Consider the following 23,227-nt stretch of genomic DNA (forward strand, 5'->3'; position numbering starts at 1 on the left):
GATTGGTTAGCTGCTCAGATAGCTGATGTTTGAAGTTGGTGAGGGAGATAAGTCTCCAACTTCAGCGATTTTTGCAATTTGTTCCAGTCACAGGCAGCAGAGTACTGGAACGAAAGACGGCCGAATGAGGTGTTGGCTTTAGGGATGATCAATGAGAATGATGAATGATGAGAATCAATGATCAATCAACACCTGCTGGAGCGCGTGCTACGGATGGGTGTTGCCATCGTGACCAGTGAGCTGAGATAAGGCGGAGCTTTGCCTAGCATGGCCTTGTAGATGACCTGGAGCCAGTGGGTCTGGCGACGGATATGTAGCGAGGGCCAGCCGACTAGAGCATACAAGTCGCAGTGGTGAGTAGTATAAGGTGCTTTAGTGACAAAAGGCGTGGCACTGTGATAAACTGCATCCAGTTTGCTGAGAAGAGTGTTGGAAGCAATTTTGTAGATGACATCGCCGAAGTCGAGGATCGGTAGGATAGTCAGTTTTACTAGGGTAAGCTTGGCAGCGTGAGTGGAGGCTTTGTTGCGGAATAGAAAGCAGACTCTTGATTTGATTTTCGATTGGAGATGTTTGATATGGGTCTGGAAGGAGAGTTTGCAGTCTAGCCAGACACCTAAGTACTTATAGGTGTCCACATATTCAAGGTCGGAACCATCCAGTGTGGTGATGCTAGTCGGGCATGCGGGTGCAGGCAGCGATCGGTTGAAAAGCATGCATTTGGTTTTACTAGCGTTTAAGAGCAGTTGGAGGCCACGGAAGGAGTGTTGTATGGCATTGAAGCTCGATTGGAGGTTAGATAGCACAGTGTCCAATGACGGGCCGAAAGTGTATAGAATGGTGTCGTCTGCGTAGAGGTGGATCAGGGAATCGCCCGCAGCAAGAGCAACATCATTGATATACACAGAGAAAAGAGTCGGCCCGAGAATTGAACCCCGTGGCACCCCCATAGAGACTGCCAGAGGACCGGACAACATGCCCTCCGATTTGACACACTGAACTCTGTCTGCAAAGTAATTGGTGAATCAGGCAAGGCAGTCATCGGAAAAAGCGAGGCTACCGAGTCTGCCGATAAGAATATGGTGATTGACAGAGTCGAAAGCCTTGACAAGGTCGATGAAGACTGCTGCACAGTACTGTCTTTTATCGATGGCGGTTATATCTGTTGGGGCGGTATGCGAATTGAAGTGGGCCTAGGGTTTCTGGGATAATGGTGTTGATGTGAGCCATGACCAGCCTTGGCTGACTACCGACATAAGTGCTACGGGGTGGTAGTCATTTAGGCTGGTTACCTTTACTTCCTTGGGCACAGGGACTATGGTGGTCTGCTTGAAACATGTTGGTATTCGACTCTGCGTCAGGGAGAGGTTGGACATGTCAGTGTAGGCACTTGCCAGTTGGTCCGCGCATGCTCCGCGCATGGTAATCAATCTGGCCCTGCGGCCTTGTGAATGTTGACCAGTTTAAAGGTCTTTCTTCCATCGGCTGCGGAGAGTGTGATCACACAGTCGTCCGTTAGATATTTTGCTCTCATGCGTGCTTCAGTGTTGCTTGCCTCGGAGCAAGCATAAAAGGCATTTAGCTCGTCTTGTAGGCTTGCGTCACTGGGCTGCACGTGTCAGAGCGACTTACAAATTGGTGCATTCACCTTATGACATCCAGTGGAACAGCCACTTTACAATAGTGCATCTACATATTTTAAGGGGGGGGGTGAGAAGGATTACTTTATCCTATCCTAGGTATTCCTTAAAGAGGTGGGGTTTCAGGTGTCTCCGGAAGGTGGTGATTGACTCCGCTGTCCTGGCGTCGTGAGGGAGTTTGTTCCACCATTGGGGAGCCAGAGCAGCGAACAGTTTTGACTGGGCTGAGCGGGAACTGTACTTCCTCAGTGGTAGGGAGGCGAGCAGGCCAGAGGTGGATGAACGCAGTGCCCTTATTTGGGTGTAGGGCCTGATCAGAGCCTGGAGGTACTGAGGTGCCGTTCCCCTCACAGCTCCGTAGGCAAGCACCATGGTCTTGTAGCGGATGCGAGCTTCAACTGGAAGCCAGTGGAGAGAGCGGAGGAGCGGGGTGACGTGAGAGAACTTGGGAAGGTTGAACACCAGACGGGCTGCGGCGTTCTGGATGAGTTGTAGGGGTTTAATGGCACAGGCAGGGAGCCCAGCCAACAGCGAGTTGCAGTAATCCAGACGGGAGATGACAAGTGCCTGGATTAGGACCTGTGCCGCTTCCTGTGTGAGGCAGGGTCGTACTCTGCGGATGTTGTAGAGCATGAACCTACAGGAACGGGCCACCGCCTTGATGTTAGTTGAGAACGACAGGGTGTTGTCCAGGATCACGCCAAGGTTCTTAGCGCTCTGGGAGGAGGACACAATGGAGTTGTCAACCGTGATGGCGAGATCATGGAGCGGGCAGTCCTTCCCGGGAGGAAGAGCAGCTCCGTCTTGCGAAGTTCAGCTTGAGGTGGTGATCCGTCATCCACACTGATATGTCTGCCAGACATGCAGAGATGCGATTCGCCACCTGGTCATCAGAAGGGGAAAGGAGAAGATTAATTGTGTGTCGTCTGCATAGCAATGATAGGAGAGACCATGTGAGGTTATGACAGAGCCAAGTGACTTGGTGTATAGCGAGAATAGGAGAGGGCCTAGAACAGAGCCCTGGGGACACCAGTGGTGAGAGCGCGTGGTGAGGAGACAGATTCTCGCCACGCCACCTGGTAGGAGCGACCTGTCAGGTAGGACGCAATCCAAGCGTGGGCCACGCCGGAGATGCCCAACTCGGGAGGGTGGAGAGGAGGATCTGATGGTTCACAGTATCGAAGGCAGCCGATAGGTCTAGAAGGATGAGAGCAGAGAGAGAGAGTTAGCTTTAGCGGTGCGGAGCGCCTCCGTGATACAGAGGAGAGCAGTCTCAGTTGAATGACTAGTCTTGAAACCTGACTGATTTGGATCAAGAAGGTCATTCTGAGAGAGATAGCGGGAGAGCTGACCAAGGACGGCACGTTCAAGAGTTTTGGAGAGAAAAGAAAGAAGGGATACTGGTCTGTAGTTGTTGACATCGGAGGGATCGAGTGTAGGTTTTTTCAGAAGGGGTGCAACTCTCGCTCTCTTGAAGACGGAAGGGACGTAGCCAGCGGTCAGGGATAAGTTGATGAGCGAGGTGAGGTAAGGGAGAAGGTCTCCGGAAATGGTCTGGAGAAGAGAGGAGGGGATAGGGTCAAGCGGGCAGGTTGTTGGGCGGCCGGCCGTCACAAGACGCGAGATTTCATCTGGAGAGAGAGGGAGAAAGAGGTCAGAGCACAGGGTAGGGCACTGTGAGCAGAACCAGCGGTGTCGTTTGACTTAGCAAACGAGGATCGGATGTCGTCGACCTTCTTTTCAAAATGGTTGACGAAGTCATCTGCAGAGAGGAGGAGGGGGGGGGGGGAGGAGGATTCAGGAGGGAGGAGAAGGTGGCAAAGAGCTTCCTAGGGTTAGAGGCAGATGCTTGGAATTTAGAGTGGTAGAAAGTGGCTTTAGCAGCAGAGACAGAGGAGGAAAATGTAGAGAGGAGGGAGTGAAAGGATGCCAGGTCCGCAGGGAGGCGAGTTTTCCTCCATTTCCGCTCGGCTGCCCGGAGCCCTGTTCTGTGAGCTCGCAATGAGTCGTCAAGCCACGGAGCGGGAGGGGAGGACCGAGCCGGCCTGGAAGATAGGGGACATAGAGAGTCAAAGGATGCAGAAAGGGAAGAGAGGAGGGTTGAGGAGGCAGAATCAGGAGATAGGTTGGAGAAGGTTTGAGCAGAGGGAAGAGATGATAGGATGGAAGGAGAGAGTAGCGGGGAGAGAGAGCGAAGGTTGGGACGGCGCGATACCATCCAGTAGGGGCAGTGTGGGAAGTGTTGGATGAGAGCGAGAGGGAAAAGGATACAAGGTAGTGGTCGGAGACTTGGAGGGGAGTTGCAATGAGGTTAGTGGAAAAACAGCATCTAGTAAAGATGAGGTCGGCGTATTGCCTGCCTTGTGAGTAGGGGGGAAGGTGAGAGGGTGAGGTCAAAAGGAGAGGAGTGGAAAGAAGGAGGCAGAGAGGAATGAGTCAAAGGTAGACGTGGGGAGGTTAAAGTCGCCCAGAACTGTGAGAGGTGAGCCATCCTCAGGAAAGGAGCTTATCAAGGCATCAAGCTCATTGATGAACTCTCCGAGGGGACCTGGAGGGCGATAAATGATAAGGATGTTAAGCTTGAAAGGGCTGGTAACTGTGACAGCATGAAATTCAAAGGAGGCGATAGACAGATGGGTAAGGGGAGAAAGAGAGAATGACCACTTGGGAGAGATAAGGATCCCGATGCCACCACCCCGCTGACCAGAAGCTCTCGGGGTGTGCGAGAACACGTGGGCGGACGAAGAGAGAGCAGTAGGAGTAGCAGTGTTATCTGTGGTGATCCATGTTTCTGTCAGTGCCAAGAAGTCGAGGGACTGGAGGGAGGCATAGGCTGAGATTAACTCTGCCTTGTTGGCTGCAGATCGGCAGTTCCAGAGGCTACCGGAGACCTGGAACTCCACGTGGGTCGTGCGCGCTGGGATCACCAGATTAGGGTGGCAGCGGCCACGCGGTGTGGAGCGTTTGTATGGTCTGTGCAGAGAGGAGAGAACAGGGATAGACAGACACATAGTTGACAGGCTACAGAAGAGGCTACGCTAATGCAAGGAGATTGGAATGACAAGTGGACTACACGTCTCAAATGTTCAGAAAGTTAAGCTTACGTAGCAAGAATCTTATTGACTAAAATGATTAAAATGATACAGTACTGCTGAAGTAGGCTAGCTGGCAGTGGCTGCGTTGTTGACTTTGTAGGCTAGCTGGCAGTGGCTGCGTTGTTGACACTACACTAATCAAGTTGTTCCGTTGAGTGTAATAGTTTCTACAGTGCTGCTATTCGGGGGCTAGCTGGCTAGCTAGCAGTGTTGATTACGTTACGTTGCGTTAAAAGAACGACAACAATTATCTTTGATACACAGACGGCTATGTAGCTAGCTATGTAGCTAGCTACGATCAAACAAATCAAACCGTTGTGCTGTAATGAAATGAAATGAAAAATGTGATACTACCTGTGAAGCGAAGCGGAATGCGACCGGGTTGTTGAGTGCGGAAGTTCTATTCAGTAGACGTTGGCTAGCTGTTGGCTAGCTAGCAGTGTCTCCTACGTTAAGGACGACAAATAGCTGGCTAGCTAACCTCAGTAAATTAAGATAATCACTCTAAGACTACACGCTCTAAACTACACAATTATCTTGGATACGAAGCAAAGACAACTATGTAGCTAGCTAACACTACACTAATCAAGTCGTTCAGTTGAGTGTAATAGTTTTTACAGTGCTGCTATTCGGTAGACGGTGGACGTATGCTAGCTGGCTAGCTGCTGGGCAGATAGCAGTGTAGACTACGTTAGGACGACGAAATACAAGTTGCAATAGAAGTGCTGACTGTTTCACTATGTTGTCCTCTCTCTTTTCCTTTTTCTTCTGTCCTTCTTTTGTCCTTATTTTGTCTTCCTTTCTTCTGTTAACTAGATATTTTTTGTTGTTATTCTTTGTAAGCTAGCTAGCTTCTTCCAGGAGAGTCCCTAGCAACTGCTTAGCAACAAGTAAACAATTCTGCTAGCAATTCAGCTAGCTAAGATAACTGTACAATTTTATGAAAAATAGTTAATTTTTCAAAAGCCTGTCTTTTTGGTTTGTTCCTTGTTTTGTCTTCTATTGAGTCTTGCAGTTTTCTCTTGATTTTTTTGATGTACTTCACTCTAAAAAAACATTTAAATCTCAATATATACAGGAGCTCATTATTCAGCTATTATTATTAGCTTCCAGATTAGTGTCACGCTCCTTGAAAGCGGCAGCTCTAGCCTTTAGCTCGGTGTGAATGTTTCCTTTCATCCATGGCATCTGGTTGGGATATGTACGTACGGTCACTGTGAGATGACTTCGTCGATGCACTTATTGAAGCCGACCAGCATCCCAGGTTCGCCTCTTCACTGTTGACTTTGAGACTGGTGTTTTGCAGGTACTATTTAATGAAGTTGCCAGTTGAGGACTTGAGGTGTCTTTCAGCTGTGCTAACATAATTGCAAAAGGGTTTTCAAATGATCAATTAGCCTTTTTTTAATTATGAACTTGGGTTAGCTAACACAACGTGCCATTGGAACACAGGAGTGATGGTTGCTGATAATAGGCCTCTGTAGATATTCCATATCAAATCTGCCATTTCCAGCTACAATAGTCATTTACAACATTAACTATGTATACACTGTATTTCTGATCGATTTGTTATTTTAATGGACAAATAATGTCCTTGTTTTTGAAAGAAAAAAATATTTCAAAGTGACCAAAAATGTTTGAACGGTAGTGTACATAATGGTCTGGGGCTGTTTTTCAAGGTTCGGACTAGGCCCCTTAGTTCCAGTGAAGGTGAATCATAACGCTACAGCATACAATGACATTCTAGACGATTATGTGCTTCAGACTTTGTGGCAACAGTTTGGGGAAGGTCCTTTCCTGTTTCAGTATGACAATGCCCATGTGCACAAAGCGAGGTCCATACAGGAATGTTTTGTCTCGATCGGTGTGGAAGAACTTGTCTGGCCTGCACAGAGCCCTCGACTCCATCAAACACCATTTTGGATTAACATTTTGGATTAGCGCTTCAGTAAGGTAATTCTACTGCCAAAGTTTGTCTATGGAGATTGCAAGGCTGTGTGCTCAATTGTTATACACCTGTCAGCAATGGGTGTGACTGAAATATCAAAATCCACTAATTTGAAGGGGTGTCCACATACATTTATTTATATACAGTGCATTTGGAAAATATTCAGATCCCTTGACTTTTTCCACATTTCATTACATTACAGCTTTATTCTAAAATGGATTAAATACTTATTTTTCTCAAATCTACACACAATACCCCATAATTACAAAGCAAAAACAGGTTTGTAGACATTTGCACATTTACAAAGAAAGATGCCTTATTTACATACGCATTCACACCCTTTGCTATCAGATTTGAAATTGAGCTCTGGTGCATCCTGTTTCCATTGATCATCCTTGATGTTTTTACAACCATTGGAATCCACCTATGGTAAATTCAATTGATTGGACATGATTTGGAAAGGAACACACCAATCTATATAAGGTCCCATAGTTTAGCAACAACCAAGCCATGAGGTCAAAGGAATTGTCCGTGGAGCTCATAGAGAGGATTGTGTCGAGGCACAGATCTGGAGAAGGGTAGCAAAACAATTCTGCAACATTGAAGGTCCCCAAAACAACGTGGCCTCCATCATTCTTAAATGGAATAAGTTTGGTACCACCAAGACTCTTCCTAGTGCTGGCCACCTGGCCAACTGAGCAATCGGGGGGGGGGGGGGCTTGGTCAGGGAGGTGACCAAGAACCCGATAGTCACTCTGACAGAGCTCTAGAGTACCTATATGGAGAACCTTCCAGAAGGACAAGCATCTCTGCAGCACTCCACCAATCAGGCCTTCATGGCCACACGGAAGCCACTTCTCAATAAAAAGCACATGACAGCCCGGTTGGAGTTTGCCAAAAGGCACCTAAGGGACTCTGACCATGAGAAACAAGATTCTCTGGTCGGATGAAACCAATATTGAACTCTTTGGCTTGAAATGCCAAGCGTCACGTCTGTAGGAAACCTTGCACCATCCCTACGGTGAAGCATGGTGGTGGCAGCATCGTTCTGTGGGGATGTTATTCAGGGACTGGGAGACTAGTCCTAGGATCGAGGGAAAGATTAATGGAGAAAAGTACAGACAGATCCTTGATGATAACCTGCCCCATGGCGCTCAGGAGTTCAGACTGGGGCGAAGGTTCATGTTCCAGGAGGACAATGACCCTAAGCACACAGGAGTGGCTTCAGGACAAGTCTATGATTTTCCTTAAGTGGCCCCGCCAGAGCCTGGACTTGAACCCAATCGAACATCTCTGGAGACATTTGAAAATAGCTGTTTAGCGATATTCCCCATCCAACCTGACAGAACTTGAGGATCTGCAGAGAAGAATGGGAGAAACTCCCCAAATACATTTGTTCCAAGCTTGTAGCGTCATATCCAAGAAGATTTGAGGCTGTAATCACTGCCAAAGGTGCTTCAACAAAGTACTGAGTAAAGGGTCTGAATACTTATGTAAATGTCATATTTCCATATTGTTTCATGTATTTTTTGCAAAAATTACTAAATCTGTTTTTGCTTTGTCATTATGGGGTATTGTGTGTAGATTGAGGGGAAACAATTTCATCAATTTTAGAATAAGGCTCTTTACGTAACAATGTGGGAAAAGTCAGGTCTGAATATTTTCCGAATGCACTATATATTGTATTTTCATATTGGTCTTATTTTTATATACATACACACAACCAGTCAAGTTTGGACACCTGCTCATTCAAGGGTTTTCTTATTTTAAAAAACAAAACATTTTCTACATTGAAGAATAATAGTGAAGACATCAAAACTATGAAATAACACACATGGAATCATGTAGTAACCAAGAAAGTGTTAAACAAATCAAAATATATTTTATATTTGAGATTCTTCAAAGTTGCCACCTTTTGCCTTGATGACAGCTTTGCACACTTTTGGCATTCTCTCAACCAGCTTCATGAGGTGGTCTCCTGGAATGCATTTAAATGAAAACGCAAACTATGCGATTATCTGAGGACAGCACCCCGCATACAAACACATGAAAATGATATTTCAACCAGGCAGGTGCGACACAAAAGTCAGAAATAGCGATATAAAAAATGCCTTTTGATCTTCTGTTGGCATTCCAAAAGGTTCCAGTTACATCACAAATGGTAATTCGATAATGTCCTTTATATCCATAAAAACTCAGTTTAGCTGGTGTGCTTCAGTCAATAATCCACTGTTTTCCTCCATCAAAATGCATACAAAATTAATCCCAAACGTTACTAATAAACTTTTTCAAACCACGTTTATAATCAAACCTTAGGTATCCTAATACGCAAATAAACTATAAAGTTTAAGACTGAGAATAGTATGTTCATTACCAGAGATAAATAAGAAAGAACGCGCTTTCCTCCACGTGCTTGGAAACACTACAGCCAAAATGGGAGCCACTGAGAAAATCTGCAATTTCTGGGTCATTTTTCCAAAAACCAGCCTGAAACTCTTTCTAAAGACTGACATCTAGTGGAAGCCATAGGAACTGCAATTTGGGAGGACTTGGGCTTATATTTATAGTACTAGCCATTGAAAATAGTGGTAAACTGAAATGTTTATTTTTGGGGGATGGTTTATACTCGGGGTTTCGCCTGCCAAAACAGTTCTGTTATACTCACAGACATAATTCTATCTAAATCTACCAATTATATGCATATCCTAGCTTCTGAGCCTGAGTAACAGGCACAGTTTACTTTGGGCACGCTTACCATCCGGATGTCAAAATACTGCCCCCGACCCCAGAGGTTAACTGCACCTCAGATTGCAGCCCACATAAATGCTTCAGAGTTTAAGTAACTGACACATGTCAACATCAACTGTTCAGAGGAGACTGTGTGAACCAGGCCTTCGTGGTCGAATTTCTGCAAAGACACCACTACTAAAGGACACCAATAAGAAGAAGTGAGTTGTGTGGGCTAAGAAACATGAGGAATGGACATAAGCCCGGTGGAAATCTGTCCTTTGGTCTGATGAGTCGAAATCACACTTAACCAGCATGGCTACCACAGTATTATGCAGCGATACTCCATCCCATCTGGTTTGCACTTAGTGTGACTATCATTTGCTTTTCAGCAGGACAATGACCCACAACACACCTTGAGGCTGTGTGTGGGCTTTTTGACCAAGAAAAAGAGTGATGGTGTGCTGCATCAGGTGACCTGGCCTCCACAATCACCCAACCTCAACCCAAGTGCTATGGTTTGGGATGAGTTGGACCACAGAGTGAAGGAAAAGCAGCCAACAAGTGCTCAGCGTGTTGGAACTCATTCAAGACTGTTGGAAAATAATTCCTCATGAAGCTGGTTGAGAGAATGCCAAGAGTGTGCAAAGCTGTCACCAAGGCAAAGGGTGGCTACTATGAAGAATCTCAAATATAAAATATATTTTGTTTTGGTTAACTTTGTGTACTACTTGATTCCATATGTTATTTCATAGTTTTGATGTCTTCACTATTATTATACAATGTAGAAAATAGTAAAAATAAAGGAAAACCCTTGAATGAGTAGGTGTGTCCAAACTTTTGACTGGTACTGTATATTAGAAATGCAGGGCGCTTTCGGACATCATCTTTTTCAGAGGGTAGATTTTTACATGGTGGCGCAGCCAAGTCCACAAGGAGTCTGTGTGCCCCTCTTACATTCTTTGGGGAGAACCTTGCGCACACACTCCTGCTTCAGAGTACACTAACATCCTTCATACAACTACAACAGACAGACCTCCCTATCCCCCCCTCATCTTACTCCCACTCTCTCCTTCCGCCTTTTCTCTCTCAGTTATCTGAATGACCTGGATAGGATATCCCACGGAGCGTACGTACCCACCCAGCAGGATGTGCTGAGGACCAGGGTGAAGACCACCGGCATTGTGGAGACGCACTTCACCTTCAAAGACCTCCACTTCAAGTGAGACAGTCTCTAGTGTACCCACTCTAAGGGTCTATCTCAATAGTCTAAGCCAACTCACAACACCCTCTGGGTGTGTGTCACCCTCTATAGTTAAGAGTGTTCAATTCAGGTCTGAAGTTTGCTGGCTGTAGTGTTAATGAGTAGTGTGATGTTTGAAAATACTTTGAGTTTTCATTTGTGTTTGCGCGTTCATGCTAAGTCTGTATTTATATTTTCTCCCCAGGATGTTTGATGTGGGGGGTCAGAGGTCAGAGAGGAAGAAGTGGATCCACTGCTTTGAGGGAGTTACTGCCATCATCTTCTGTGTGGCGCTGAGTGACTACGACCTGGTGCTGGCCGAGGACGAGGAGATGGTGAGATTCATCCCTCCCTTGCCCTCATTCTATCTATCTCTCTCTCTCAGCCCCTGCGCATCAGTCATTGTTATTGTGCACTCTCCCTCTGTCATCCTTGTTCATTTTCTTCCTTTCCTCATCCCCCTCCTACACTCTCTCATGCTTTGCACATTTGTCATCCCTTACTGGCGGGTAGGAGCATTGGGCAAGTAAACTAAAGGTTGCTGGATCAAATCCCTGAGCTTCCAAGGTAATAATGTGTCGTTCTGCCCCTGAACAAATCAAATCAAATGTATTTATATAGCCCTTCGTACATTAGCTGATATCTCAAAGTGCTGTACAGAAACTCAGCCTAAAACCCCAAACAGCAAGCAATGCAGGTGTTGAAGCACGTTGGCTAGGAAAGGCCAAAACCTCTGGAAGAAACCTAGAGAGGAACCAGGCTATGAGAGGTGGCCAGCCCTCTTCTGGCTGTGCCGGGTGGAGATTATAACAGAACATGGCCAAGATGTTCAAATGTTCATAAATGACCAGCATGGTCAAATAATAGGTCTGGGACAGGTAGCACGTCCGGTGAACAGGTCAGGATTCCATAGCCGCAGGCAGAACAGTTGAAACTGGAGCAGCGGCACGGCCAGGTGGACTGGGGATAGCAAGGAGTCATGCCAGGTAGTCCTGAGGCATGGTCCTAGGGCTCAGGTCCTCCGAGAGAGAGAAAGAAAGAAAGAGAGAATTGGAGAGGGCATACTTAAATTCATTTACATTTACATTACATTTAAGTCATTTAGCAGACGCTCTTATCCAGAGCGACTTACAAATTGGTGCATTCACCTTATGACATCCAGTGGGACAGTCACTTAACAATAGTGCATCTAAAACTTAGGGGGGGGGGGTGAGAGGGATTACTTATCCTATCCTAGGTATTCCTTAAAGAGGTGGGGTTTCAGGTGTCTCCGGAAGGTGGTGATTGACTCCGCTGTCCTGGCGTCGTGAGGAGTTTGTTCCACCATTGGGGGGCCAGGGCAGCGAACAGTTTTGACTGGGCTGAGCGGGAGCTGTACTTCCTCAGTGGTAGGGAGGCGAGCAGGCCAGAGGTGGATGAACGCAGTGCCCTTGTTTGGGTGTAGGGCCTGATCAGAGCCTGGAGGTACTGAGGTGCCGTTCCCCTCACAGCTCCGTAGGCAAGCACCATGGTCTTGTAGCGGATGCGAGCTTCAACTGGAAGCCAGTGGAGAGAACGGAGGAGCGGGGTGACGTGAGAGAACTTGGGAAGGTTGAACACCAGACGGGCTGCGGCGTTCTGGATGAGTTGAAGGGTTTAATGGCACAGGCAGGGAGCCCAGCCAACAGCGAGTTGCAGTAATCCAGACGGGAGATGACAAGTGCCTGGATTAGGACCTGCGCCGCTTCCTGTGTGGCAGGGTCGTACTCTGCGGATGTTGTAGAGCATGAACCTACAGGAACGGGCCACCGCCTTGATGTTGGTTGAGAACGACAGGGTGTTGTCCAGGATCACGCCAAGGTTCTTGGCGCTCTGGGAGGAGGACACAATGGAGTTGTCAACCGTGATGGCGAGATCATGGAACGGGCAGTCCTTCCCCGGGAGGAAGAGCAGCTCCGTCTTGCCGAGGTTCAGCTTGAGGTGGTGATCCGTCATCCACACTGATATGTCTGCCAGACATGCAGAGATGCGATTCGCCACCTGGTCATCAGAAGGGGGAAAGGAGAAGATTAATTGTGTGTCGTCTGCATAGCAATGATAAGAGAGACCATGTGAGGTTATGACAGAGCCAAGGACACTGGATAAGACCGGAGAAATACTCCAGATATAACCAACTGACCCTAGCCCCCCGACACACAAACTACTGCAGCATAAATACTGGAGGCTGAGACAGGAGGGGTCAGGAGACACTGTGGCCCCATCCGATGATACCCCCGGACAGGGCCAAACAGTAAGGATATAACCCCACCCACTTTGCCAAAGCACAGCCCCAACACCACTCGAGGGATATATTCAACCACCAACTTACCATCCTGAGACAAGGCCGAGTATAGCCCACAAACATCTCCGCCACGGCACAACCCAAGAGGGGGGGCCAACCCAGACAGGAAGATCACATCAGTGACTCAACCCACTAAAGTAACGCACCCCTCCTAGGGACGGCATGGAAGAGCACCAGTGAGCCAGTGACTCAGCCCCTGTAATAGGGTTGGAGGCAGAGAATCCCAGTGGAAAGAGGGGAACCGGCCAGGCAGAGACGGCAAGGGCGGTTCGTTGCTCCAGAGCCTTTCCGTTCACCTTCACACTCCTGGGCCAGACTACACTCAATCATATGACCCACTGAAGAGATGAGTCTTCAGTAAAGACATAAAGGTTTAGACAGAGTTTGCGGCTCTCACATGGGTAGGCAGACCATTCCATAAAAATGGAGCTCTATAGGAGAGAACCCTGCCTCCAGCTGTTTGCTTAGAAATTCTGGGGACAGTTAGGAGGCCTGCGTCTTGTGACCGTAGCGTACATGTAGGTATGTACGGCAGGACCAAATCAGAGAGATGGGTAGGAGCAAGCCCATGTAATGCTTTGTAGGTTAGCAGTAAAACCTTGAAATCAGCCTTTGCCTTGACAGGAAGCCAGTGTAGGTAGGCTAGCACTGGAGTAATATGATCAAATGTTTAGGTTCTAGTCAGGATTCTAGCAGCCATATTTAGCACTAACTGAAGTTTATTTAGTGCTCTATCCGGGTAGCCGGAAAGTAGAGCATTGCAGTAGTCTAACCTAGAAGTAACAAAAGCATGGATTCATTTTTTTGCATCATTTTTGGACAGAAATTTCAGATTTAAAAAAATGTAGATGTAAAAAAAGCTGTCCTTGAAAGTCTTGATATGTTCAGAGAGATCAGGGCCCAGAGTAACGCTGAGGTCCTTCAGTTTTATTTGATACGACTGTATAACCATTAAAATTAATTGTCAGATTCAACAGAAGATCTCTTTGTTTCTTGGGACCTAGAACAATCATCTCTGTTTTGTCCGAGTTGTTTAAAAGTAGAAAGTTTGCAGCCATCCACTTCCTTATGTCTGAAGCACAGGCTTCTAGAGAGGGCAATTTTGTGGCTTCACCATGTTTCATTGAAATGTACAGCTGTGTGTCATCCGCATAGCAGTGAAAGTTAACATTATGTTTCGAATGACATCCCCAAGAGGTAAAATATATAGTGAAAACAATAGTGGTCCTAAAACGGAACCTTGAGGAACACCGAAATTTACAGTTGATTTGTCAGAGGACAAATTATTCAGAGACAAACTGATATCTTTCCAACAGATAAAATCTAAACCAGGCCAGAACTTATCCGTGAGTTCAAATCAAATTTTATTTGTCACATACACATGGTTAGCAGATGTTAATGCGAGTGTAGCGAAATGCTTGTGTTTCTCGTACCGACGATGCAGTAATAACCAACGAGTAATCTAACCTAACAATTCCAAAACTACTATCTTATACACACAAGTGTAAAGGGATAAAGAATATGTACATAAAGATATATGAATGAGTGATGGTAGAGAACTGTATAGGCAAGATGCAATAGATGGCAGTAGATGGTATCGAGTACAGTATATGAGTAATGTAGGATATGTAAACATTACATTAAGTAGCATTGTTTAAAGTGGCTAGTGATATATATTTTTCCATCAATTCCATTATTAAAGTGGCTGGAGTTGAGTCGGTGTCTTGGCAGCAGCCACTCAATGTTAGTGGTGGCTGTTTAACAGTCTGATGGCTTTGAGCTCTCCCTCTGGAGAGCCTTACGGTTTTGGGCGGAGCAGTTGCCATACCAGGCGGTGCTACAGCCCGACAGAATGCTCTCGATTGTACATCTGTAGAAGTTTGAGTGCTTTTGGTGACAAGCCAAATTTATTCAGCCTCCTGAGGTTGAAGAGGCACAGCTGCGCCTTCACAATGCTGTCTGTGTGGGTGGACCAATTAAGTTTGTCCATGATGTGTACGCAGAGGAACTTAAAACGTACTACCCTCTCCACTACTGTCCTGTCGATGTGGATAGGGGGGTGTTCCCTCTGCTGTTTCCTGAAGTCCACAATCATCTCCTTAGTTTTGTTGACGTTGAGTGTGAGGTTATTTTCCTGGCGCCACACTCCGAGGGCCCTCACCTCCTCCCTGTAGGCCGTCTCGTTGTTGCTAATCAAGCCTACCACTGTTGTGTCGTCCGCAAACTTGATGATTGAGTTGGAGGTGTGCATGGCCACGCAGTCGTGGGTGAACAGGGAGTACAGGAGAGGGCTCATAATGCACCCTTGTGGGGCCCCAGTGTTGAGGAACAGCGGGGTGGAGATGTTGTTACCTACCCTCCCCAACTGGGGACGGCCTGTCAGGAAGTCCAGTACACAGTTGCACAGGGCATGGTCGAGACCCAGGATCTCAAGCTTGATGACGAGTTTGGAGGGTACTATGGTGTTAAATGCTGAGTTGTAGTCGATGAACAGCAGTCTCACATAGCTATTCCTCTTGTCCAGATGGGTTAGGGCAGTGTGCAGTGTGCTTGCGATTGCGTCGTCTGTGGACCTATTTGGGCGGTAAGCAATTTGGAGTGGGTCTAGGGTGTCATGTAGGGTGGAGGTGATATGGTCCTTGACTAGTCTCTCAAAGCACTTCATGATGACGGAAGTGAGTGCTACGGGGCGGTAGTCGTTTAGTTCAGTTTCCTTAGCTTTCATGGGAACAGGGACAATAGTTTTAGTTTCTGTCTGTAGGTTGGGAGCAACAAAATGGAGTCGTGGTAAGCTTTTCCCGAAAGGGGGGCGGGGGAGGGCCTTATATGCGTCGCGGAAGTTAGAATAACAATGATACAGGGTTTGGTACACATCCGGTGGATAAAGAGCCGTTTATTATGTTCAACATAGGAGGGCCAAGCACAGGAAGCAGCTCTTTCCGTAGTTTAGTTGGAATAGGGTCCAGTATGCAGCTTGAAGGTTTAGAGGCCATGATTATTTTCATCATTGTGTCAAGAGATATAGTACTAAAACACTTGTCCCTCTTGATCCTAGGTCCTGGCAGAGTTGTGCAGACTCAGGACAACTGAGCTTTGAAGGAATACGCTGATTTAAAGAGGAGTCTGTAATTTGCTTTCTAATAATCATGATCTTTTCCTCAAAGAAGTTCATTAATTTATTACTGCTGAAGTGAAAGCCATCCTCACTTGGGTATTGCTGCTTTTTAGTTAGCTTTGCGACAGTATCAAAAAGTAATTTCGGATTGTTCTTATTTTCCTCAATTAAGTTGGAAAAATAGGATGATCGAGCAGCAGGAAGGGCTCTTCGATACTGCACGGTACTGTCTTTCCAAGCTAGTCGGAAGATTTCCAGTTTGGTGTGGCTCCATTTCCGTTCCAATATTCTGGAAGCTTGCTTCAGAGCTCGGGTATTTGCTGTACAGCAGGGAGCTTGTTTCTTATTAGAAATGTTTTTAATTTTTAGGGGTGCAACTGCATCTAGGGTATTGCGCAAGGTTAAATTGAGTTCCTCAGATTTTCGTCCTCTGACGTCCTTGGGTAGGCAGAGGGAGTCTGGAAGGGCATCAAGGAATCTTTGTGTTGTCTGCGAATTTATTACACGACTTTTGATGCTCCTTGGTTGGTGTCTGAGCAGATTATTTGTTGCAATTGCAAACCTCATAAAATGGTGGTCCGATAGTCCAGGATTATGAGGAAAAACATTCAAATCCACAACATTTATTCCATGGGACAAAACTAGGTCCAGAGTATGACTGTGACAGTGAGTAGGTCCAGAGACATGTTGGACAAAACCCACTGAGTCGATGTTGGCTCCGAAAGCCTTTTGGAGTGGGTCTGTGGACTTTTCCATGTGAATATTAAAGTCACCAAAAATTTGAATATTATCTGCTATGACTACAAGGTTCGATAGGAATTCAGGGAACTCAATGAGGAACGCTGTATATGGCCCAGGAGGCCTGTAAACAGTAGCTATAAAAAGTGATTGCATAGGCTGCATAGATTTCATGACTAGAAGCTCAAAAGACGAAAACGTCTTTTTTTTTGTAAATTGAAATTTGCGATCATAAATGTTAGCAACACCTCCGCCTTTGCGGGATGCACGGGGGGGGATATGGTCACTAGTGTAACCAGGAGGTGAGGCCTCATTTAAGACAGTAAATTCATCAGGCTTAAGCCATGTTTGTCAGGCCAATCACATCAAGATTATGATCAGTGATTAGTTCATTGACTATAATTGCCTTTGAAGTAAGGGATCTAACATTAAGTAGCCCTATTTTGAGATGTGAGGTATTACGATCTCTTTCAATAATGACTATAATAATTGAAGTCTTTATCCTAGTGAAATTGCTAAGGCGAACACCGCCATGTTTAGTTTTGCCCAACCCAGGTCGAGGCACAGACACTGTCTCAATGGGGAAAGCTGAGCTGACTACGCTGACTGTGCTAGTGGCAGACTCCACTAAGCTGGCAGGCTGGCTAACAGGCAATGACTAGGGTTTTCAATTTGTCAGAGCTAATGGTGGGAAGCTTCGGTATCTCAGACCCCGTAATGGGAGGAGTAGAGACAAGAGAAGGCTCGGACTCAGGCTCCGACTCGCTGCTTAATGGGGAAAACCGGTTGAAAGTTTCTGTAGGCTGAATGAGCTACACCGGTTGAGCATTCCTACAGCATTTCCCTCCAGAAACCATGAGAAAGTTTTCTGGCTGCGGGGACCGTGTGAGGGGATTTATACTAACGTTACCATCTGTACTTACTGGTGGCACAGATACTGTTTCATCCTTTCCTACACTGAAATTACCCTTGCCTAACGATTGCGTCTGAAGCTGGGCTTGCAACACAGCTATCTTCACCATAAGGCGATCGATCTCCTGTATATTATGAGTACAGCGACTGCAATTAGAAGGCATCATGTTAATGTTACTTCTTAGCTTCGGCTGTTGGAGGTCCTGACGAACCACGTCCAGATAAAGCATCCGGAGTGAAAAAGTTGAATGAAAAAAAGTTGAGTGAGGGGAAAAAATATAAACGGTAATTAAAAAGTAAAAACCGTGAAGTTGTCAGGTAGCAAAGTAAGGTTGGCAACAAAACGCACAGCAACACGTAAACAAGTCTGCAAGTTGTGACAAGTCAGTTAACCAACTGTTCCCCCGGTATGCTGTCGTTGTAAATAAGAATTTGTTCTTAACTGACTTGTCTAGTTAATTAAATAAAGGTGAAATAAAAAATTTAATATCTGTAAAGTAATCTCCTAATTTATTGCACAAATTGACTGCAGGTATTATGTTAAAGTAACTAAAAATGTATTAATAAACTTCAAAGAAATTGTTTTGAAGAAGAAAAAAATATATAATCAAAATACCCAGGTATATGGTATACATTGCTTTTAAGTATTCATCCCCTTGGCATTTTAGCTATTTTGTTGCAGTTTTTTATTTGGATTTCATATGATGGACATACCCAAAATAGTCCAAATTGGTGAAGTGAAATTTAAAAAATAACATTTTTTTTTCAATCTAAAAAAAATAAAAACGGGAAAGTGGTGCGTGGGTATGTATTCACCCTCTTAGCTATGAAGCCCCTAAATGATATCTGGTGCAATCAATTCAGAAGTCACATAATTAGTTAGATTGCACACAGGTGGACTTAATTTAAGTGTCACATGATCTCAGTATATATACACCTGTTCTGAAAGGCCCCAGAGTCTGCAACACCATTAAGCAAGGGGCACCACCAAGCAAGTGACACCGTGAAGACCAAGGAGCTCACCAAAGAGGTCAGGGACAAAGTTGTGGAGAAGTGCAGATCAGGGTTGGGTTATAAAAAAATATCAGAAACTTTAAACATCCCACGGAGCACCATTAAATCCATTATTAAAAAGTGGAAAGAATGTGGCACCACAACAAACCTGCCAAGAGACGGCAGCCCACCAAAACTCACAGACCAGGGAAGGAGGGCATTAATCAGAGAGGCAACAAAGAGGCCAAAGATAACCCTGAAGGAGCTGCAAAGCTCCACAGCGGAAATTGGAGTATCTGTCCAGAAGACCACTTTAAACCGTACACTCCACGGAGCTGGGCTTTACGGAAGAGTGGCTGTGTTTGGTGTTTTCCAAAAGGCATGTTGGAGACTCTCCAAACATATGGAATAAGGTACTCTGGTCAGATCAGGCAAATTGAGCTTTTTGGCCATCAAGGAAAACACTGTCTGGCTCAAACCCAACACCTCTCATCACCCCGAGAACACTATCCCCACGGTGAAGCATGGTGGTGGCAGCATCATGTTGTTGGGGATGTTTTTCATCGGTAGGGACTGGGAAACTGGTCAGAATTGAAGGAATGATGGATTGCGCTAAATACAGGGAAATTCTTGAGGTAACCTGTTTCAATCTTTCAGAGATTTGAGACTGGGATGGAGGTTCACCTTCCAGCAGGACAATGACCCTAAACATACTGCTAAAGCAACATTCGAGTGGTTTAAGGAGAAACATTTAAACGTCTTGGAATGACCTGGTCAAAGCCCAGACCTCAATCTAATTGAGAATCTGTGCTATGACTTAAAGATTGCTGTACACCAGTGGAACCCAGCCAACTTGAAGGAGCTGGAGAAGTTTTGTCTTGAAGAATGGTCAAATATCCCAGTGGCTAGATGTGCCAAGCTTATAAAGACATACCCCAAGAGACTTGCAGCTGTAATTGCTGCAAAAGGTGTCTCTACAAAGAAATTACTATGGGGGGGGGTGAATAGTTATGCACGCACAAGTTTTCTGTCTATTATTTTGTCTTATTTCTTGCTGGTTTCACCCAAAAATATTTCGCATCTTCAAAGTGGTTGGCATGTTGTGTAAATCAAATGATATAGACCCCCAAAAAATCTATTCTAATTCCAGGTTGTAAGGAAATAAAACAGGAAAAATGCCAAGGGGGGTGAATACTTTCGCAAGCCACTGTATACGGTACACCATCCAAGCCTAGACTAGCCTGCCTGGTCCCAGATCTGTTTGTGCTGTCTTGCCAATACAATGGTCATTTTTCCGGCAAGTCGGTTCAAAAAGATCTGGGATCACTGAACATGTAACTAAAAGCATTGTGTGGTTGTCTTTCTGTCCCTCAGAACCGGATGCATGAGAGCATGAAGCTGTTTGACTCCATCTGCAACAACAAGTGGTTCACAGACACCTCCATTATCCTCTTCCTCAACAAGAAGGATCTGTTTGAGGAGAAGATCAAGAAGAGTCCTCTCACTATCTGTTACCCGGAGTACGCAGGTAAGAGACACACACACACACACACACCATCTGTTACCCTATCTACAAATCATCTTGAATTCCAAATTCTGGTGAATCAGAAGTCTTGCTCGGGTCAATTGACTCGAACACACAGCGCATTCCAAGTTGTCTTAATTGCAGTCACATTGTGCAGATTATTAGATCTTGCAACACCTGGAAAAGTGTTTAACATCTCAGGAACTCCTAATGGTTAAGGAAAAACAGACAGTACATCCCTCTCTCCTTGCCCCGTCTCTCCCAGGTTCCAACACGTACGAGGAGGCGGCGGCCTACATCCAGTGTCAGTTTGAGGACCTGAACAAGAGGAAGGACACCAAGGAGATCTACACCCACTTCACCTGTGCCACCGACACCAAGAATGTGCAGTTTGTCTTCGATGCAGTCACCGATGTCATCATCAAGAACAACCTGAAGGACTGTGGCCTCTTCTAGGGTAGGCAAAACATAATTATTAACTGGGTGTTTCGGCCCTGAATGCTGATTGGCTGAAAGCCATATATCAGACCGTATACCACGGGTATGACAAAATATTTATTTTTACTGCTCTACTTACTTTGGTAACCAGTTTTTAATAGCAGTAAGGCATTTATAACATTCGCGACGTGATGCGTCGTGCCTAAGAACAGCCCTTAACCGTGGTATATTAACTATATACCACAAACCCCCAAGGTGCCTTATTGCTTAAATATAACTTAGCGTGTATAACGTAATGTTATAAATACTCTGTTCATAAAAGGCAATTCATTACGTGCAGTAATAACAAAGGTTGTAATAAAGGTCCTGAACAGTCAATATGTTTTTCATTATATATATATATATATATATATTTTTTTTTTTTTTTTCGGAACACTCTGATGTAGACCTGGTCCCCTGGGATCACCGGACGGGGAACCTCTCGTCTTGATTCAGGTTCACCTTCTTTCCGTGATGTTTAAAAACTCAGAGACTTATGGCCTCTGTATGGTGTGATCATAGAACAATCTTATTTCTATCTCTCATCACACAACAGAATGACATTCCAGCTGAAGCTGGAGACTTCCTTCACTTCAGCTGTGCTGCTTTTAGTTTCTCCACTTTCTCCTTCTGGTTCCCAAGAGAGTGATGGCACAAGACTTGCAAAGCAATGAGAAATACAAAACATAAGTATTAACCTCTCTAGGGTACATGGGACGGTAGCGTCCCACCTCATCAAACTACAGGGCGCCAAATTCAAAACAACAGAAATCCCATAATTAAAATTCCTCAAACATACATGTATTTTACACCATTTTAAAGATACACTTGTTGTAAATCCAGCCACAGTGTCCGATTTCAAAAAGGCTTTATGACGAAAGCAAACCAAACGATTGTTAGGTCAGAGCCAAGTCACAGAAAAACAGTCATTTTTCCAGCCAAAGAGAGGAGTCACAAAAAGCAGAAATAGAGAGAAAATTAATCACTAACCGTTGATGATCTTCATCAGATGACACTCATGTATGTTACACAATACATGTATGTTTTGTTCGGTAAAGTTCATATTTATATCCAAAAATCTTTACATTGGCGCGTTATGTTCAGTAATTCCAAAACATCCGGGGATTTTGCAGAGAGCCACCTCAATTTACAATTAATTTATAAAGCAGTAACCACAGATTTATTTTCTTGTCTGAGCAGTCCTCTATTAATTAATTTATAAAGTATTACAAGCCGAGCTGGTTCATGAAGTAACTCCCTTTCCAGCCTTGGCACACACTTTATACAGGTTTCATCCTTACGTCTCACACATAATAACTCTTTATGTTAATGATTTAGCCACCATTATCTTTTTGCCTTGCACAAATTGTAGTTTGGTTTCACATTAGGGCATAGAAACATGCCATATCAATGGTACAAAAATAAATAGACATGCCCACTCCCCAGACAGGTGCATGTCCAATGGTGTCGTCTAATGACCTAGACACACACACACACAGAGTGCACTTATCCTGCTGACTACTACAAAGTGTCTAATGGGCACATATGTACTGGCACATTTCCAGTAATGGGTGAGAAAAAAATACAATATATTCCATTTAGAATTCAGGCTGTAACAACACATTGTTGTACTTTTTACCCCCTTTTTCTCCCCAATTTCGTGTTATCCAATAGATAGTCTTGTCCCATCGCTGTAAATCCCGTACAGACTAGGGAGAGGCAAAGGTCGAAAGCCATAAGTCCTCCAAAACACGACCCTGCCAAGCCGCACTGCTTCTTGACACCCTGCTCGCTTAACCCGGAAGCCAGCCGCACCAATTTCTCAGAGGATACACAGTACACTGGCGACCAAAGTCTGCATGCACTGCGCCCGCCATCGCTAGAGTGCGATGGGACAAGGACAACCTGGCTGGCCAAACCCTCCCCTAATTCAGACAACGCTGAGCCGATTGTGCAACGAATCATGAGTCTTCCGGTCATGGCCGGCTGCGACACAGCCTGGGATCAAACCCGGGTCTGTAGTAATGCATCTAGCACTGCGATGCAGTGCCTTAGACTGCTGCACCATGAATACTTTTAGGATTCCACTTTCATCTGTGTCAGGTGTTCGCTAGTTACTGGCTAGCTAGGTCTTCAGCCTGCATGGAACAAAAGCGGGGGAAGGGTTTCGCATTTGTCATGTCATTACATCATGAGACATGTAAAACGGGAGACTCCTATAAACTTCTTGACATAATTGATAGTTATGATTAGAGGTCGACCGATTAATCGGAATGGCCGATTTTAATTAGGGCCGATTTCAAGTTTTCATAACAATCGGAAATCGGTATTTTTGGGCGCCGATTTTTATTTATATATATATATATGTTTTTTATACCTTTATTTAACTAGGCAAGTCAATTAAGAACACATTCTTTCAATGACGGCCTAGGAACGGTGGGTTAACTGCCTTGTTCAGGGGCAGAACGACAGATTTTCGCCTTGTCATCTTGGG

At 45.2% G+C, this 23,227-nt stretch overlaps 1 protein-coding gene across 1 annotated transcript in view; it reads left to right on the forward strand.

Moving 5' to 3' along the window:
* LOC124035303 (guanine nucleotide-binding protein G(i) subunit alpha-1) overlaps positions 1-23,227 on the forward strand; it is a 75,455-nt gene that overhangs the window by 49,437 nt on the left and 2,791 nt on the right. The window contains exons 5-8 of the mRNA XM_046348770.1: positions 10,504-10,632; positions 10,859-10,988; positions 20,106-20,259; positions 20,522-20,713. Of these exons, the coding sequence (XP_046204726.1) occupies positions 10,504-10,632; positions 10,859-10,988; positions 20,106-20,259; positions 20,522-20,712 (604 nt within the window). The 3' untranslated portion in view covers position 20,713. The remainder of the gene's footprint in view (positions 1-10,503; positions 10,633-10,858; positions 10,989-20,105; positions 20,260-20,521; positions 20,714-23,227) is intronic.

The sequence above is a fragment of the Oncorhynchus gorbuscha genome, linkage group LG01 (genome assembly GCF_021184085.1).
Source record: "Oncorhynchus gorbuscha isolate QuinsamMale2020 ecotype Even-year linkage group LG01, OgorEven_v1.0, whole genome shotgun sequence".
Taxonomy (NCBI): domain Eukaryota; kingdom Metazoa; phylum Chordata; class Actinopteri; order Salmoniformes; family Salmonidae; genus Oncorhynchus; species Oncorhynchus gorbuscha.